This window comes from Gopherus evgoodei, unplaced genomic scaffold, assembly GCF_007399415.2.
Source record: "Gopherus evgoodei ecotype Sinaloan lineage unplaced genomic scaffold, rGopEvg1_v1.p scaffold_43_arrow_ctg1, whole genome shotgun sequence".
Classification (NCBI taxonomy): domain Eukaryota; kingdom Metazoa; phylum Chordata; order Testudines; family Testudinidae; genus Gopherus; species Gopherus evgoodei.
Genome location: NW_022060064.1, coordinates 1,373,584 through 1,391,340, shown reverse-complemented (window position 1 = coordinate 1,391,340; position 17,757 = coordinate 1,373,584). Strand labels below are relative to the sequence as shown.

General features: G+C 48.0%; 2 protein-coding genes across 4 annotated transcripts in view; both read right to left on the bottom strand.

Moving 5' to 3' along the window:
• The window catches only part of LOC115642642 (zinc finger protein 436-like), a 936,374-nt gene that overhangs the window by 651,627 nt on the left and 266,990 nt on the right, over positions 1-17,757 (bottom strand). The gene's annotated exons all lie outside the window — the stretch shown is intronic.
• On the bottom strand, positions 9,229-13,322 carry LOC115642645 (zinc finger protein OZF-like). Of its 3 annotated transcripts, none has more exons than XM_030546326.1 (3): positions 13,309-13,322; positions 11,861-13,037; positions 9,229-11,776 (listed from the first exon to the last, which is right to left on the bottom strand). In XM_030546326.1, exons 2-3 carry the CDS (start codon positions 13,024-13,026, stop codon positions 11,170-11,172), a joined length of 1,773 nt encoding a protein of 590 aa, XP_030402186.1. In that variant the 5' UTR covers positions 13,027-13,037; positions 13,309-13,322; the 3' UTR covers positions 9,229-11,169. The 3 variants fall into 3 exon arrangements, with proteins under 3 accessions (XP_030402186.1, XP_030402187.1, XP_030402185.1); XM_030546327.1 differs by having other exon boundaries at positions 9,229-11,830; positions 11,999-13,037; XM_030546325.1 differs by having other exon boundaries at positions 9,229-13,037.

Here is a 17,757-nt window from a genome sequence, read left to right as displayed (position 1 = left end):
TGCACATCCAGCACTGACCGGTAGCACTGCTGATCCTTGTGAGACAAAAGCTGCCTTCTCAGATGCAGCAAATTAAATCTAGAAAATGGGATGGACATTTTTGTATGGCATTTCCTCTAGTTTTTAAGAAAGCAAATTGAACAAATAGAAATTCCATTCTGATCAGCTGTCATTCACCAGTGAGTGCGTGATCAGCAAAGCGAGACCTTTAGATCCACCGCATAGATGTCTGCCATGTCAGTTCATGGAGTAGCAGCAGTAGTAGGTTGTTATCGTGTACGTAGACTGGCCATTGGTGTGGGGGGGGGGGAATCACACACACACACACACACAGAGTTACTTTCACAGCTATTTGCTATCAGCTGAGGAATGTAGAAATGTGCTATCCAACCCCTGGAGTATCCCTATGCATCTCCAATAATTCCCATCGTCCCACCCACACATGCTCCTAACTCCCTTCCACCCTCAGTGGCTCCTGACTGTCTCCTCCTTGCTCTTCAACCCTTTGCATTGGAAGCAGGCTGGTTACTCTGCCTTTTCCACCCTGCTTGGTGCCAGCATTGGGATCATAGAGAGCACTGGAGAGAGACACTCCCTGCTCTCCTTGCTGATGCTCTATAGCACAGCAAACCCGCCCGGTGTCATCTCCATGGCTGCTGTGTAGAGGGAGCCCAGTGAGATGGGATGAGAGTTAAGGAGGCTGGTGGAAGGGAAACAGCTTGTGAGGGAAGAATTCTCTCTTTCCCCACTTTCTGTTCTTTCCTTTCCCTGCCAGGATGGCGGCTTGTATTTCAGACGAGACAGTTACTGAGAATGCAGGAGGCAGAGCAGAAAAAGCCTGTGAGCTCAGGGGAACCATCTCCCAGCCCCATTCCATCCCAGCTGGGTTCTGCTAGGTGGGAGGGACCCAGAGCTCTGCTTCCAGCTGGAGTTTGAGGAGCTACATTGCAATTAAATAGCCTGAACCCTGTGAGCCCGAGCCAGCGGGCTCAGGCCAGCCCTGGGGTTTCCAATTGCAGTGTAGACATGCCCTGAGCCCCTGTCCAGGGCTGTACCTGCAGCTCCAGCCCTGAAAGGATGGTGCCACCATGTGGCCGATTTATCCATTTCATGCTGAGGTGCTTTTACAGGGAAACACATTTTCTCTGCAGGGAGCCACTAGCTGAAAAACCTGTTTCTGGCTGTCTGAGCTACAGCGTTAGACCTCGTGGACACTCTTTCTTGTGCATCTGCAGCCTCTTCCTGTCCCTTTCCCCCATCTGGCCCTGGTACATTGTCTTGCCTTGGTTCCTAGTTCTGTTCTATTGGCACAGATCCCCCAGCTCTGGCAGAGTTCTGGGGGAAAGGTGGTGGTGGTTGTTGTTTTTTTTTAATTGGTTTGTTTGTTTGGTGGAGGATCACAGTGATAGTTGTTGAGTCACACCAGGATGTGTTTTGTGAATCTTCTTCCACGGAAGTGATGCACTGGAAGGGCCCCTGCTTGAAATTCAGCCATTGAGCAACTGCCCTTCGAGCTGGGGGTGGGCTGGTGTTATTTTATAACCAGCAACAGAGGGCGTGTGTGCCTGATATTTTCCCCATAGCCTGCCTCTCAGCACTTAATTCACTGCAGGTTGGAATCTTAATCTAGCACCAGGTTGAGGATTTCCATGGTTTAGTCGCACACTGCAATCCGATTAAACAGCGGGAAGGGAAAGCCTGGGCTTTCATATATTTCTGAAACACTGTATGGCCTTGGACACCTTTAAGTTCTCTGTGTGTCAGGGTAACACCCACTTCTGCATGTGGCTTGAATGAACAAACAATAACGTAGCAGCAGAGGGCACTGACAGGAAAACTAGAGGGAGAGAACTTTTGTGCAATAGTTCGGCCTTTGTGCCGGGATAATATGGCAAATTCCAGAACTGTGCATAGGGTTAACAAACCTTTAGCCAAGCTCCTGGGCATCAAATCAGCTGTTCTTACTGGGGGTCGGAGTCAGCAATGATTTAATTAAGATATCTTGAGGGAAGTAGCTGCATGTGGTTCCCCAAAGGTTTCTTTGTGTTCACGTCTGTACAGGAATGAGGAATAAAGCAGAAATGGGGGGAGGGCTCTGAATTTAAGTCAGTTTTAGAGAGAAATGTGTTGAAACACAATGAGACTCGCTGTATGGAAGAAATAACAATTGATCCCCAGCTTCTTCCACCAAGCCTCAGGTGGGAATTAGCTGCCAAAAGCTGCGGCTGCTGCTCTGAGGGGAGCGGTATAAGCTGTCTGCCTGGGGATGCAGCCCCCCAGCTGGTTCTCCTGGGGCAGAGGGGGAGCTGCTGGGCAGGGATGCAGCACCAGGCTGGGATCTGAAATATGAACAGGGATCTAAGGACTCTACACCAGCCTCCAGTGGGGGTTGAGGATGCTGAGGCAGTGGAAACTCAGCATCAAAGTCATCAAGATTCAAAGCTGCTTGAGGGTGAGGATGGGGGGGGGCAATGGCCTGAGTGGATTTTTTGTGCATCCCTTTAACTCTTGCCCACAACAACCTGGCAGCCTCTAGCTTTCTCTCTGCATTACAGTTGTGTGCTCTCTTGAAAGGGGCTTCTAGGAATCGGTATTTCCAGAGTCATAAAGGAGAAGGAAAAGTTAATGTCTTAGAAAAGTCTGTGTGTGTTGGATGGATGGGAGGGTGTCTAGAAACCACTCTGCTATAGTCTTTTTTCTCTGATTTCCTTTGGAAAATCTGAAGCAGGGAGCAAAAACAGTTACCCTCTCGAAGTCTTGAGCTCAGGACCTTCAGATTACAAGACTGACATGCTGCCAACTGCACTAAGAAGGCTTGGAAAAGGTTTAGGCTGATTGCATATAGGACCCTCCTACTGCAGTGACTGGGGTAGGAAAGAGCCAGGGCCCCCCCCCTTATACATTCAAAACACTTTTTAATATATTTAACACCATTATAAATGCTGTATGCAAATCGGGGTTTGGGATGGAGGCTGACAGCTTGCAACCCCCAATGCAATAACTTTGCAACACCCTGAGGGGGCCCGACCCCCCAGTTTGAGAACTCCTGCTGTACTACTTAGGGCTGCCAGTCCTGATGCTCTGAGCAGCATGGTAAGGGGACAGGGGTGGTTGGATAGGCACGGGAGTCTCAGGAGGCCTGTCAGGGGTTGGGGCTCTGGATAGGGGTTGAGGCAGTCAGGGGACAGGGAGCAGGGGGGCTTGGATGAGGGGGGTGGGGTCCCGGGGGGAAGATAGGGGTGAGGAGTCCTGGGAGGGGGTGATCAGGAGAGAAGGAGCGGTGGGGGGGGGTTGGATGGGTGGAGGGTTCTGAGTGGGGCAGTTGGGGGGCAGGGGGTCCCAGGAGAGCATGGTCAGTGGTCAAGGAGTATGGGGGGGGTTGGATGGGTCAGGGATTATGAGGGGGGCAGTCAGGGGGTGGGAAGTGGGAGCCACGGATAGGGGGTGGGCTGTTTGGGGAGGCACAGCCTTCCCTACCCAGGTGTAGTGTGTTAAATTTCTCCCCATTTGAATATGCTACTTATGGTGTACTACTCGTGGCTGCCAGTCCTGGTGCTCCACAAGTAGCACATTCCCACTGGGAGAAATTTAATACATGACACCTGCAGCCAGAACCCCAGACCAGCAGCAGCCAGAGCCACTCAGCCTGCCGCTGGTCTGGAGTTCTGTCCACCCACTTCTGCCAGCTGGGGTCCCAGCCACCGGACCCGCTCAGCCTGCTGCCAGCCTGGGGTTCCTGCCAGCCGGGGTCCCAGCCACCGGACCCACTCAGCCTGCTGCCAGCCTGGGGTTCTGTCCACCGGCTCCTGCCAGCCGGGGTCCCAGCCACAGGCCCTGCTCAGCCTGCTGCCAGCCTGGGGTTCCTGCCAGCCAGGGTCCCAGCCACCGGACCCGCTCAGCCTGCTGCCAGCCTGGGGTTCCTGCCAGCCGGGGTCCCAGCCACAGGCCCTGCTCAGCCCGCTGCTGGCCTGGGGTTCCATTCACCCAGGCTGGCAGCAGGCTGAGTGGGGGCAGCAGCCGGGACCCTGGCCAGCGTGCCAGCAAAAATCAGCTCACGAGCCGCAGGTTGCCGACTCCTGGATTAAACTCAGAGCCCTCCTGTTTCCAGAGCATCCAGTGGCCTAAAAGCAGCATGGGGGACATATGCCTTGCTCTGAGACCAAACTCGCTGTCCTGGAAGTTGCTGGTTCATAGAAGTCACTTTGCAGCAGGGCCAGTCCCCACTCCTGCCAAGTAAGAAAACAAGCCATTAGAAAGTGATCCATAGTCTCAAGTGGTGTCAGATCCTAACACAGCAGCCCTGGGGAAAATTCGGAGAGGGAAGAACAAAGAGAGAGCATAAAGAAAACCTTTCCCCCCCACTCTGATTTGAAAGTATTTGAAAGTAATTTCCTCATTGGTCCTTCTGGTCAGGTGCCAGCTAGGTTATTTGAACTACTTAACCCCTTACACTTAAGGCAATTTGGCAGAGCTGCCAAGGATGGATTTTATGCTACCCTTCTCTCTATATTTATGACAAAGACCATCCAGACAGGGGAGGCAGTCAACATGAATGTACAACTGTATCAAGTGACAGCTGGCTGAGTTCCAGGAGATGAGGCTGCAGTGGGCCAATCTGAGTGGGACTACCAAGTGAAGGGACGTTTTTGTGGCCTGCAGAGAACAGAGACAAAGCAAGAGAATGCAGGGACTCAGGATGGGACCTGTGGATCTGGTAGTGCAGGACCATAGTAAAGGGTTATTAAGTGGATTATGGGAGAAATGGGTGGTAAATGGAATGTCCATGGAGAAGTTCACAGAGCAGCTGTGCACTGTCCCTCTCCAGCAGGCCCTCACCCCAGCATCAGGGCTGTGTGGGATACAGTCTGCTCCCTCCCTTTTCCCCATCAAGGATCTCCATGATCCCAGTAATGGGGCTGGGGGGATTACAGGCTACTCTCCATCCCCCAGTGAGGATGCCCCTGATCCCAGCTGGCAGAAGGTCGAGGGCACAGAGACATTTATCTGCTGGGGGTGAGGATTGGGGTTTGGATGTAGTTTCACCAGCTCAAACCATTCAAAAATCATAACTCGGTCCCCTCTTCCTCTGCCCTCAAATGAGATTTCAATCCTATGGAGTTTGGGTTCTGTTTGTTTCCTGCACAGCGACAGCAGCATCAGCTCACTGACCCTCTGCAGCGAGGTCATACTCAGCTTCCCAGTGAAATGTTCTGCTATGCTTTAGCTCAGGGGGTGACCCAGTGCCTTCTGTCACTGACTTGGATTGGAGGATTTCTGACACCTCCAGGTACAGAGGGATACCTGAGGCATGAAACACCCAGAGACAATTACTGGCTCAGTAAGGGGGATGTAGGCCCCTTGTGAGAGCTTCTACGGCCTCACTTCAGGCAAGAGAGCGCTAACAGCCTTTGTGGGGCTGTCATCCCAGACAATCACCCCACGTGTAACTGTTAAACCCCAAAGGATCAGCATCAGCACCTGGAGAGTGGGAGGAAGAATATTAGCTCTCAAAGCTTGATTGTTCTGCAGTGATCCTGCAGTGCGGGGTGGGGGGAGCAATATCTCCTCATTCCCTGCCTGGTCCTAGGGGAGACCCCCTAATTTATGTCACCAGCAGGACTGGATTAACCTTTTGTGGGCCCCGGTGCCCAGACCATGACTCCCTCCCCCTCTTAGGATGTCCAGGTGCCTAGTTTTTCAGTGAGAAAGTCCAGTCAAAAATGGGACCTGACAGTGTCCGGTCAGATCTACTAACCAAAAACCCAAAGTCCAGTTACTGTGAGTGGAAGAAGCAGGGAAGCGCTAGGTCATCAGCTGCACCAGCCTCTCCTCAGTCGGGGCTACCTTCTACCTGCTTCAGGTGGATACAGCTCCCAGCTCCACTGCCACAAACAATACCCTCCTGACTCTTCGGGTTCATGGGTCATAAGAGCTAAAGTTACAGCTCAGGAACCAGAGGATTGAGTACGTCGCCCTGCATGCCACTCTAGCAGCTTTCTCACATATAGGGAGACAGGCCAAAGCTGGCATTGATGTCATGACTTCCTTCCCAGAGGGGATAAATCTCTCGATGGTTATGTCTACACTTTAAATATTGGGAGTATTCTTCCAACGACCTAGCACTGTCTACACTGGGGCTTAGATCAGTTTAACTACTTCTCTCAGGGAAATGGATTTTCACACCCCTGAGACATGGCTATTCCATTATAGCTTTTCAGCATAGACCCTGCCAACTGATGTGCCAAGATGACGTTTGCCCCTGCTTTCCCTCTGCCAGCCTGGGAATCCAGCACCCTGTCCTGCTGAGCCAGACACACCCGTCTGCTTCAACACAGACCCAGGGTCTGAACCAAGTTCCCAAAAGCTGCAGACTTAACTGAAAACATCTTACAGAACACTCTTTACAGAACTTTAACACTCAGATGCCCAATTCCCAATGAGGTCTAAACACAAATAAATCTGTTTTACCCTGCATAAAGCTTATACAGGGTAAGCTCATAAATTGTTCGCCTTCTATAACACTGATAGATATGCACAGCTGTTTGTCCCCCCAGGTATTAACGCATACTCTGAGTTAATTAATAAGTAAAAAGTGATTGTATTAAATACAGAAAGTAGGATTTAAGTGGTTCCAAGTAGTAACAGACAGAACAAAGTGAATTACCAAGAGAAAAGAAAATGCACAAATCTAAACCTAATACTACTGAATACAGGTAAAATCTCACCCTTAGAGATGTTTCTTTTCTCAGACTGGATGTCTTCCTTGCCTGGGCACAGTCCTTTCCCTGGTACAGCTCTTGTTTTAGCTCAGGTGGTAGCTAGGGGATTCCTCATGATGGAACAGAACAGAGGGGTAGCCACCTATTTATATATCTTTTGCATAAGGTGAGAATCCTTTGTCCCTCTGGGTTCCCACCCTCCCTTCTCAATGGAAAAGCACTAGGTTAAAGATGGATTCCAGTTTAGGTGACATGATCACATGTCACTGCAAGACCCCCAAGCCTTCATTCCTCCCAGCCTGACTCACAGGAAGGCCTGCCCGCAAACAGAGCCATCTACAGTCCATCGTCCTGGTTAATGGGAGTCATCAAGATTCCAGACCACCATTAATGGCCCACACTTTGCATAATTACAATAGGCCCTCAGAGTTATATTCAATATTTCTAGGTTCAGATACAAGAGTGGTACATTTACACAAATAGGATGATCACACTCAGTATAAACTTTGTAATTATACCTTACAAGAGACCTTTTGCACGAAGCCTATTCCAGTTACATTATATTCACTCATTAGCATGATTTTATTAAAATCATATAGACTGCAACATCACAACGGCTATTCCATTATAGCTTTTCAGCATAAACCAGCCCTTAGTTGGCTTGTTGACCTGAAAGGCAATGGGCTTCAGCCTTTTCCTTGACATTGATGGTTGACGATTGCAGCTTACCTACTTAATTGTGTCTTCCCTGAGTTCTGTGAGCAAATCAGCTGTAAAGTGTGCCTTGGATACAGACAATGTGGCCCAATCAAATTGGAATAAGGCAAACTTTGGCCTAAAGTCAGCTGTTTTACCCCAGAAGTTTTCTTAAAATATCTGGTATTTCAAACCACATTCAGTGTGGATGTGTGAACCCCCAAACTATCAAAATATCAAGAAAATATCCAAAATGAAAGAAAGAAACACGGCCAGTTTTGAGGAAGTTTCCATGGCCATTTAACCATCAGGACAAGCTGTGTTCTAAGAGCTGGCCTCCTCAAAAATGAGAAGGCATCTCCGCACCCGTAAAAATAACTGGCCACAAAAATTTGTAACAGAAAAACTGCATCATGCATCTATCACCATTCTTAAAAGTGGAGGCATCTTGTGACAGATGTCATGTCTTTTTTTATTTTTTTATTTCTTTCTTTTTTTCTGCAAAGAAGAGAAATGGGGAACTGTGATGATGCTGCCTGTGGGAGCCAGTTGAGGTCACTCAATTAGGATGAACTGCAGACAAAACGGAGCAGACAAACCCAGAAGCTGGTGGTTATTCCAATGCTTTGATTTACCAAGCCAGCACAAAACAGCTTTTGTAGTACCTCACTGGTTACTGAGAAGTCCAAACAAAGCAGTTCCCTTAAGGTACCCAGCCTCAGGCCTCCATCCAGACACACTTGTCAAACATATGATGATTACTGAAAATCTTATCTCATCATATAAAAGAAAAGCTTCTTCCTATCCCAAAGGATCAGCCACACGCCCAGGTTCAATTATATCTTGATCTTAACCAAAATACATGCTTTTAGCCAATTCTTGTTAACTAAACTAACATTTATTTAAAAAGGAGAGAGAGAGAGAGAGAGAGAGAGTTGGTTAAAAGATCAATATACATACAGACTTGAGTTCAATTCTTGAGGTTCAGATACATAGCGGAGATGAGCTTGTAGTTGTCAAAAGTCCTTTTAGAAATAGTCCATAGGTTAGAGTCCAATGTCCATATTCAGGGTGGCTCCAGTCAATGACTGGGGATCTCAATCCTTATGGCTTAAGGTTTCCCCCTCTTGAAACCCAAAGCAGATCTGAGATGAAGAAGGATTGTTTCCCAAGGTTCTTATACATTTCCAGCAGCCTTTTGGCCTGAGAGAACAATAGAGCTTAACTCTCCTTTTTCCAAACAGCCTTGCAATTAGCACAGGGTAATTTATCCATTAAACAGTTCAGCTACAGGTTACCACAACCTTCTAAGAGACATATAGACAATAATACTATTTTACTCAAGTGTCTTCCTAAATGTTAACATTCTTTTTTTTATCTTTGAAGACAAGACTTGTTTGCTTACATCACAGAACCTGAGCAAGCACTTACCCTTCTACCTCTAACAATGCAGACTTGCATTTCAAAGCTCTATGCATTTACATATCTTCCTAACCAGTTTCTAAAGTTCGGCCATGGGTCAGGTCAGTCTGTGAGTTAATTAACTCTTTCTGGCCCTGTCACCTTTCAATGAGATATTATATTACCCTCATAATGTCATAGGAACTCAGTGACTTTATGGTTCAACTGGGTAAAAGGTTATACGACTCATCTCCTCAGGTAGTTTTCCCCTTAATAGAAATTGACTTTTAAGCTAATCAAAATAAGCTCCATTTGAAATAAAAAAAAACTATATTGGGTCAATATTCTCTTATACACTATTTCTCACATACATTCCCCCGCCCCAAACTTTGGAGTGAGGTTTTACATCAGGACATTTTAGGCCAAAAATTACATCAAATTATCTTTTAAGGATTAGTCACCATTTCCTATATTACTAACTAAAAAAAAGTCCCCAAACTAAAAAACAATACATTTTATTGTTCCAGTATAGTTCAGTTTATCACAATTAGTCTCTCACTATTTCATCCATAACTTCATATTTAATTTCGTTTTCATTGATAAGAATAATATATCCAAAGATTAAAAAAATCTTCTCATATATTTTAGTTTTCTTTTAATCCCCCCTTTTCACCAGTGAACTCTTGAGTATAGTTGTGTTTAGGGATTAGATACCATCCTAGATCTGAGTCTCTGTAAGATAACAGGGTGGACTAGATGACCTCCTGAGGTCCCTTCCAACCCTGATATTCTGTGATTCTATGAACTGAAGTATAGTGTGATCACATGTACTTCCTTCTGTTAGTTGCACAGTTTGGGGTCTGCTGCTGTTCACCATTTCAGAGTGGGAATTTAGAAACAACTTTTTCTTTGATAATATGTCCAATAGCTTGGACTATTCTCTCCTGTTGATTGAACTGCACTTGAATGTTTTCCACGTCATCATGCAAGGATGGGGGAAAAACAAAACTAAAGTAAGAAATGATGATTGTAGCAAATGGTCATTTGTCTTAATGCTTCTAATAAATCTGAGCTACATTCTGTCAAACAAAACTAATATCCAGTTATATGACCAAACAGCTGTCATGAAAGATAGAAAAGCCATATCACAGTGAGATAGAAGACACATTCATTTTCAAGTAAAGTGAAATTCCAGAGCTGGTTACATCTGGTGACACAAAATCAGGATGAGAGAGTCCCTCATTACAGTCTCCTCTGATCCATTGAAACCTGCTTCACTCTGTGCCGTCTTTAGTGTTATTTACAGAAGTCTTAACGTCTTCATAATGGGAGGGGGGAGGGGAGAACCCCTTGCATAGTAAGGTCACTCTGAAATGGTGAACAGCAGCATAAATGGCTTTGCCAATAGAGGGAAACTGGAATTTAAACTCTAAATGATCACACTGTGTTTGGGATCAATTTGAAATCCCCTTCCAGGTTTGTGACACTTCCATCTCCCACCCCAGCGAGTCTGATTTAGGATCAAAGACATCCAGTCACCATTCCCAAGAACAGAGAGCTAAGAACACTACTTCATCAGACACTTTGGGAAGTGAAGGAAGGTAACAGTTATTGGGTGATGGGGGAGGAGTGAATCCCTCCAACACAACGCATCTCCATGCAGAACCACAGAAGTTGAAATGCCATTTATTTTCCTGTCACTGCTCCTGATCTTTATATTTAAATGTATTTTAAATGGAAAAAAAAGTAAAAAAAACCTCAAAGTCCTGCTGCTCAGCACAATCCAGGATAACACAAGAACTGGGAATGAGTCACTCTGTTCTCAGATAGAAACTTGGTGACTAACAATAACTTTGCAGTGGGAGAAAGAGTATAAATGTGATGCTCCAAGTTTGTTTAGACTAGGAAATATGACAGAGTTGAGGTCAGATCAGGAGGAAATGTGCTAGATAAACCCAGCCACTATACGGGGCCCAAGTCTTCATTGCAAGAATAGCTGTCTTTTTACTTCAGGAAAGTGAACTCAAGCTAGCTAACTCCATGGAAACCACAGTGATGAGGCCCAGGGAGATTTTACCTCAATGTAGATAGTTGGAGACATGCCTTATCTCTCCCACTTGGGGTGATGGACAGTCCTGGTAGAGAGGACACATACACCAATGACTCATAGGAAAATGGAGTTGATAGAAGGGACCATTGGAGTCACACCAAAGAAGGGCAAGTTTCAAAAGACAAAAGTGGACAACTCTTCTGTGGGAGCTGAGGGACTACAGTGTGCAAAAATGCAAAGAGCGTTAAAGGCCACTTACCTGGGAATTGTCAAAAGAAAACTTTAAAGAAAAAATTGACAGCTCTAAACAAGATTTTTATGGTGTTTAGCTCCCTTAAAAATTCTCTGATGATAGATAAGGCATGACCTTTGAGTGAAACTTTTCCCACTCACAGTATTCACAGGGCCTCTCTCCTGTGTGGATTCTCTGGTTTGCAGTAAGGTTTGATCGCTGAGTGAAGCTTTTCCCATGTTCACCATATCCATAGGGTCTTTCTCCTTTGTGTATTCTCCGATGTCTAGTAAGGGCTGAGGTATGACTGAAACTTTTCCCACACTCACGGCATTCATAGGGTCTCTTTCCTGTGTGGATTCTCTGATGCGCAATAAGGACTGGGCACTGAGTGAACCTTTTCCCACAGTTGTTGCATTAAAGGGGCTCTCGCCTGTGTGGAGTCTCTGATGTACAATAAGGTTTGAATTGTGAGTGAACCTTTTCCCACACTCATTGCATTCATAGGGCCTCTCTCCTGTGTGGATTCTTTGATGTGCAGTAAGGTTTGAGCTCTGAGTGAACCTTTTCCCACACTCACCGCATGCATAGTGTTTCTCTCCTGTGTGGATTCTCTGATGCATAGTAAGGTCTGAGCGCTGAGTGAACCTTTTCCCACACTCACCACATTCATAGGGTCTCTCTCCTCTATGTATTTTCTGATGTGTAGTAAGGTGTGAATGCTGAGTGAAACTTTTCCCGCACTCAGCGCACGTGTAGGGCCTCTCTCCTGTGTGGATTCTCTGATGCGCAGTAAGGTTTGAGCTCTGCGTGAAGCTTTTCCCACACTCACTGCATGCATAGCGTTTCTCACCTGTGTGGATTCTCTGATGCATAGTAAGTTCGGAGCGCTGAGTGAACCTTTTCCCACACTCACCACATTCATACTGTCTCTCCCCTCTGTGTATTTTCTGATGCTTAATAAGGACTGAGTGCTGAGTGAACCTTTTTCCACAGTCACTGCACCCATAGGGTCTCTCACCAGTGTGGAGTCTCTGATGTACGATAAGTTTTGAGTTGTGAGTGAAGCTTTTCCCACACTCACTGCATTCATAGGGCCTCTCTCCTGTGTGGATTCTCTGATGTGTAGTAAGGTGTGATCGCTGAGTGAACCCTTTCCCACAGTCACGGCATTCATGGGGTCTCTCTTTCATATGGATTTTCTGATGTATAGCAAGGTGCGAGCTCCGAGTGAAGCTTTTCCCACATTCGCAGCACTGATAGGGTTTCTCACCTGTGTGTATTCTCTGATGAGTAATAAGCGTTGAGCTGTTAGTGAAGCTTTTCCCACACTTACAGCACTGATAGGGTTTTTCACCTGTGTGGATTCTCTGGTGAATAATAAGCACTGAACGCCGCGAGAACCTTTTCCCACAATCACTGCACTGATGGGGTTTCTCACCTGTGTGGATTCTCCGATGGGTTATAAGCGCTGAGTTGTTAGTGAAGCTTTTCCCACACTCACAGCATTGATAGGGTTTCTCTCCCCCCTGTATTTTCTGATGTGTAATAAGGACTGTGCTCTGAGTGAAGCATTCATAGGGTCTGCCTTTTGTGTGCATGATCTTATGTTGAATGAGGGATGAGCGGTATCTGAAGTTTTTCCCACACTCGCTATATGTATTCTCTCTTTCTATCCTGAGGATTTTTGCCTGGGATGTGGTTTCTTTGAGTTCCCTGTGAGTTCCTTGAAAATTAATGGGTTCATCCACTTTCTCCTGTGCCTGGTCTCCCCGATATCTCTCTGGTGTGTGGTGACTTTCACAGGCTCTCTCCCATTCGTTACTACTGGACACATTCCCTTTGGATCTTTGTGATAATGTCCCACATGCTTGCACTTGCTCAGCATCTTCCTGCTGAGGATTCTGCTTCTTTTTCTTGCCCACCATCCCATAACCTGCTGGAATAGAAAAGAAACCTCAGAATTAGAGATGGAAGGGCAGAGAGCAAACTAAAATAAGTATTGGAGAGACAGAATAAAAATAAAAAGCATAGGGGAGAGGGGAGGGGATCAATTTTGCCTCCACATCCCATCCAAACACTCAGTAGGAAAGAACTAATGCCAGATGTCATTCATGATCTGTAGGAAGACATGAATGATTTCTGCTGAGGATTCACAGAACTCACAAAGTCTTTGCGGGTAATTCCAGCTGTTTCACTCGGACACTTACAGATTCTGGGTTGGTTTAATGTTTCCTCATCTGTGCAGGTATCTCTTAGGATCTCTCTTTCATCTGAACTCTGGAGATCCAGGACCCACAACTCTTCCCCTCCTTTCAGCTGGGAGACCACATCAGGTTTGGAAACAGGAAACCCTGTTCAGCGGGAAGAAAACAAGAGAGATCAGGGGAGTTAATGGGAAATTTGTAATAAAAGGCATTCTACTAGTTTAAGACCAGATCATTTTAAACAAGTAAAATTGCAAGGCTACCTCCTCTGATGCTCAAAGGTGAAGGACATAAGCTCTGCTTATGAAGCATATCCCAAAACTGCATATCCCAGAAACTGAACACTCCAGACAGAGGACAAGTCTCTCTGGAAATGCACAACTGACAGAGGTCCAGGGACAATGAGAGAATCCTATGGAAGCTGATAACAGTAAGCATGGGCTGGTGGGGTTCAGTGAAAAAAGGAATGGGAGAGGCAAGGATGTCACAGAATTCTGAGCTCAGTGTAGTACAGCAGGGCCAGAGAGCAGCAGGAGAGTGGTCCTATTGGGTTGTGGGAAGTGGGTGGGTACAGGCATGGGCTAGAGGACACTCCCTCAGCCTTCAGGGAGGATCCACAAGGTCCATGAACTCAAATAATTATGGGGGACAATCAAAAATATAACATGGGCAGCTGTGAAGGTCAAAGGGCCAGAACTAGAGAACCACAAGGGGACACTGAGCAGAGAACCCTGGGCAGCACCCACTGTTCCTCAAAAGCATTGAAGGAACCAGAGGATGCTGCCCTGGGAAACTCTGCCCGAATGTGTGAATGGATAGAGGAATGAAAACAAGCCCCACAGTCACAGTGCCCCCCGCCTCAGCCAATCTCCCTTCCCTGGTATTGTAAATGGCCACCTTGGCCATAGCTAGGAGAAGGTCAATTTTGTGGCGCCACAGATAGAGTGTGCATAAATAAAAGAGAGGCGGGGAAAAGTGCAGCCAGAATCTCAATATGAGGTCCTGGAAGAGCTGGAAAAGTGGCTGCAGATAAACATGTGCCAGCATCTCCCTCACACTGCAAAAAAGGCAGGCATTGGGAATGGTATGAACCACGCCAGGTACACGCCCATGCTCATGGCTCCATGAAGGAGCCATCAGCTAATATCCCCAGCAGGTCATGGAATCAAAATGGAGTAGAGGCTGGTACACCGGGGTCCATCACCCTTTACAGCTGGAAGAAGGTCCCACCACTTGGTGTCGAGGCAGGTCACGAGGGTGGTGAAGTGAAGAGTGTGGAGCATGAGTGTGTAAAGATGGTCCCGTGGCACGGTTCAGAAGCAAACCAGCTGCAAATCACACAGCCAGCTCGGGGTACAAAGGGCTAGGGGCTGAGAGGGCTCACAGAGGTAGGGGATCAATGCAGAGATCCAGAGGGCCTGGGGTAAGGGGAAGGCGGGGATACCCTCTTGCAGGACCTGCTTGAGGTAAGACCAAGAAGTGGGCATTAAGGCTGCCTCCACCTCACAAATTACATGCCAGGGACGTACCAAGGACGGAGAGCCCTGTGTGCTAGCCAAGTGCATATGGATCCACCCAGTCCCCCCAGTCGTAGCCCAGGAGGTCTCTGATCCTGGTAACTTCCACTAGGACCAACCTCTGGCACACCAAGAGTGACTCCACCACCTGCACATGAAGATGAGGATTGTGTAGCAGGGGCTCCGCAAGAAGATCTACCCTCTTGGTGGCCACTATGGACATGGTTGCCAAAACCAGCTTCCAGGTCTGGAGAAAGTCCTGGTAGAAGACTGGCAGCTCAAGAGAGGTCTCTTAGAAGACCTCTCAGATGGAGATGAAAGAGCTGCCAGTCATATGGAAGCCCTGGGAGTCAGTGAAGGAAGGAATGTGCCAACGTACTCCATGCCAAGCTACCTGCACCATAAAGGGACTGAAACAGATTTTTTTATAAGGTCTAGAGCAGGGTCTTAATTGGCTCCAGGAGCTCCTATTACTCTGTAGTAAGCTTTCCCTAGTCCACAGGGAATAAGGCCTATTGCTAGCTGTTAGCTGGAGTGGGGGGACAGGGTGTATCCTAGCTATCTCACAGTTAATACAGCTAGAGTGGCCACCCTGTTCTCCCCCGACCTACAGCCCAAGGTGCTGTGGGTTGCTGAATTATGCTGGGTCACCTGCTGCATCTCCAGGTCCGTATGGAGGGGCTAACACTGAACCTATTTAATGTCTATGCTCCAACATCGGGCCTGGAACAGGTACACTTTTTCCAGCAGGTGGTCACCTTCCTTGGCCCCTTGAATCCTCACAAGTGCCTGGTCCTGGGTGGGGATTTTAACTGCATCCTCGAGGAGTGGGACTGCATGGGGACTGAGTCAAGCCCAGCTGCTGCAGATGCCTCATGGAGATTGTAGATCACCACTTTCTGGTAGACATCTGGCACAACCACCACCCAGATGATGATTCTACCTTCACCTATGTCCAGGTGGAGGAAAAATCGGTCACACCACTCCTGGTAGGACTGCATTTATTTATTTTTTGTCCTAATCTTTTGTGAACCCACTCCTCTGGTGTTTGGCCGGCCCCATTCTTGGGTCACCATCTGGTGGCTGTGACAGCCTCTCTTACCTCTGAGAGGCCGGGGCTGGCCTACCGGTACTTCAGTAATAACCTGCTGGAGGATGTGGGCTTTATAATGTCCTTCTGGGACATCTGGCTGGCCTGGCAGGGGCAGAGGTGTGCCTTTCCCTCAGTGCAATGGTGGTGAGATATGTGGAAGATGCGCTCCCAACTCTTCTACCATGACTACACCCAGGGTGCTAACCAGCGGAGGGATGCAGCAATAAAGCAGTTGGAGCAGGAGGTCTTGGAGCTGGAGAGGCATCTGGTCACCAGTCCCAGGGATCCATCCCTCTTTTGGAGCATGCTGGGAGAAGGGGGAGGAGCTCCGAGCCCTCGAGGACTGGTGGCCCTGGATGCGTTTGTTCGATCCCGCATCCGTCTCCTCTGGGAGATGGATTGCGGCTCCCATTTCTTCTATCCCCTGGAGAAACGGAGGGGGGCTAAGAAGCATGTCATCTGCCTTTGGCAGAGGACGTCACCCCCATCATGGATCCAGAGGAGATGCATAGAAGGGCCGGGGCCTTCTACACCGACCTCTTCTCCCCAGTTCCGACTGACAGTGACATTTGCAGGGTGCTCTGGAATGAACTCTCGATGTTCAGCTCAGGTGACCAGGACTGTCTGAAGCTGCCTCTCATTCTGGCTGAGTTCTCAGAAGCCCTGCATCTCATGCCCACCAATATATGGAGTTCTTCTGCCTGTTCTGAGATGTTTTTGGCCTGGACCTTGCCATCATCTAGGCCGAGTCCTTGGAGTGGGGTCCTCCTTCTGTCATGCTGGTGAGCTGTGCTCACCTTGCTTCTGAAGAAGAGGGACCTCCGGAATTGGTGTCCCGTCTCACTCAGCATGGACTATAAGGTCAGGGCGAAGGCCATCTCACTACAACTGTGGTCCATGGTGGCGCACATGGTCCATCCTGATCAGACCTATGCCGTCTTGGGCCGGACCATCTTTGACAACTCTGGTCTGGGATCTCGAGCTTAGGTATAGGGATGGTCTGTCTTTCACCCTCCTGTCTCTGGATTAGGGGAAGGCGTTTGACCAGATGGCCCATGGGATCTCCTGGGCACAGTGTTGGCTTTTGGCTTCTGGCCCCAGTTCATGGGTTTTCTCCAGGTGCTGTATGCCTCCACTGAGTGTTTAGTCAGTCTCAACTGGACCCTAACCGCACCTGTCAACTTTGGGCAAGGAGTATGGTAGGGCTGTCTGCTGTCAAGCTAGCTGTATACTGTGGCCATTGAGCCTTTCCTTTGTCTCCTCCATTGGAGGTTAACAGAAATGGTGCTCCATGAGCCAGAGATGCAGCTGGTGCTGTCGGCATGTGCTGATGACGTGCTCCTTGTGGTCCAGGACCCAGTGGACCTGGTATGGGTGGAGGCCTGCCAGGAGATCTATTTGGCAGCCTCCTCTGCCCAGGTCAACTGGTCAAGAGCTCTGGCTTCGTGGTCAGGGACGGGTGGCAGGCAAGCTCTCTCCCATGCACCCTTCAGGCTGTTCGGTGGGGCATGGGTCCACTGCTGTATCTCGACGTCTATCTTTCTGCCATGCATCCTTCTCTGCTGGAGAACTGGCATGATTTGGAGGGCAGGGTGGTTGTGTGGCAGATTTGTTACCAATCTGCCTGAGGCATCAGGTGATCAGGCTGAGGCTGCAGGATCATTAGGAGAGGAGATGACGGAGCACACATAGCTATAGTCAAAGTATCTTAGTTCGACTTACCTGGCCATCCTCACGGTGGTGAATTGACTGCCGAGGCTCCCCCCTTGACTCTGTTTACTCCTCCTGCCAAGGTGGAGTATGGGCATTGATTAGTGAATCGATTTATCGCGTCCAGACGGG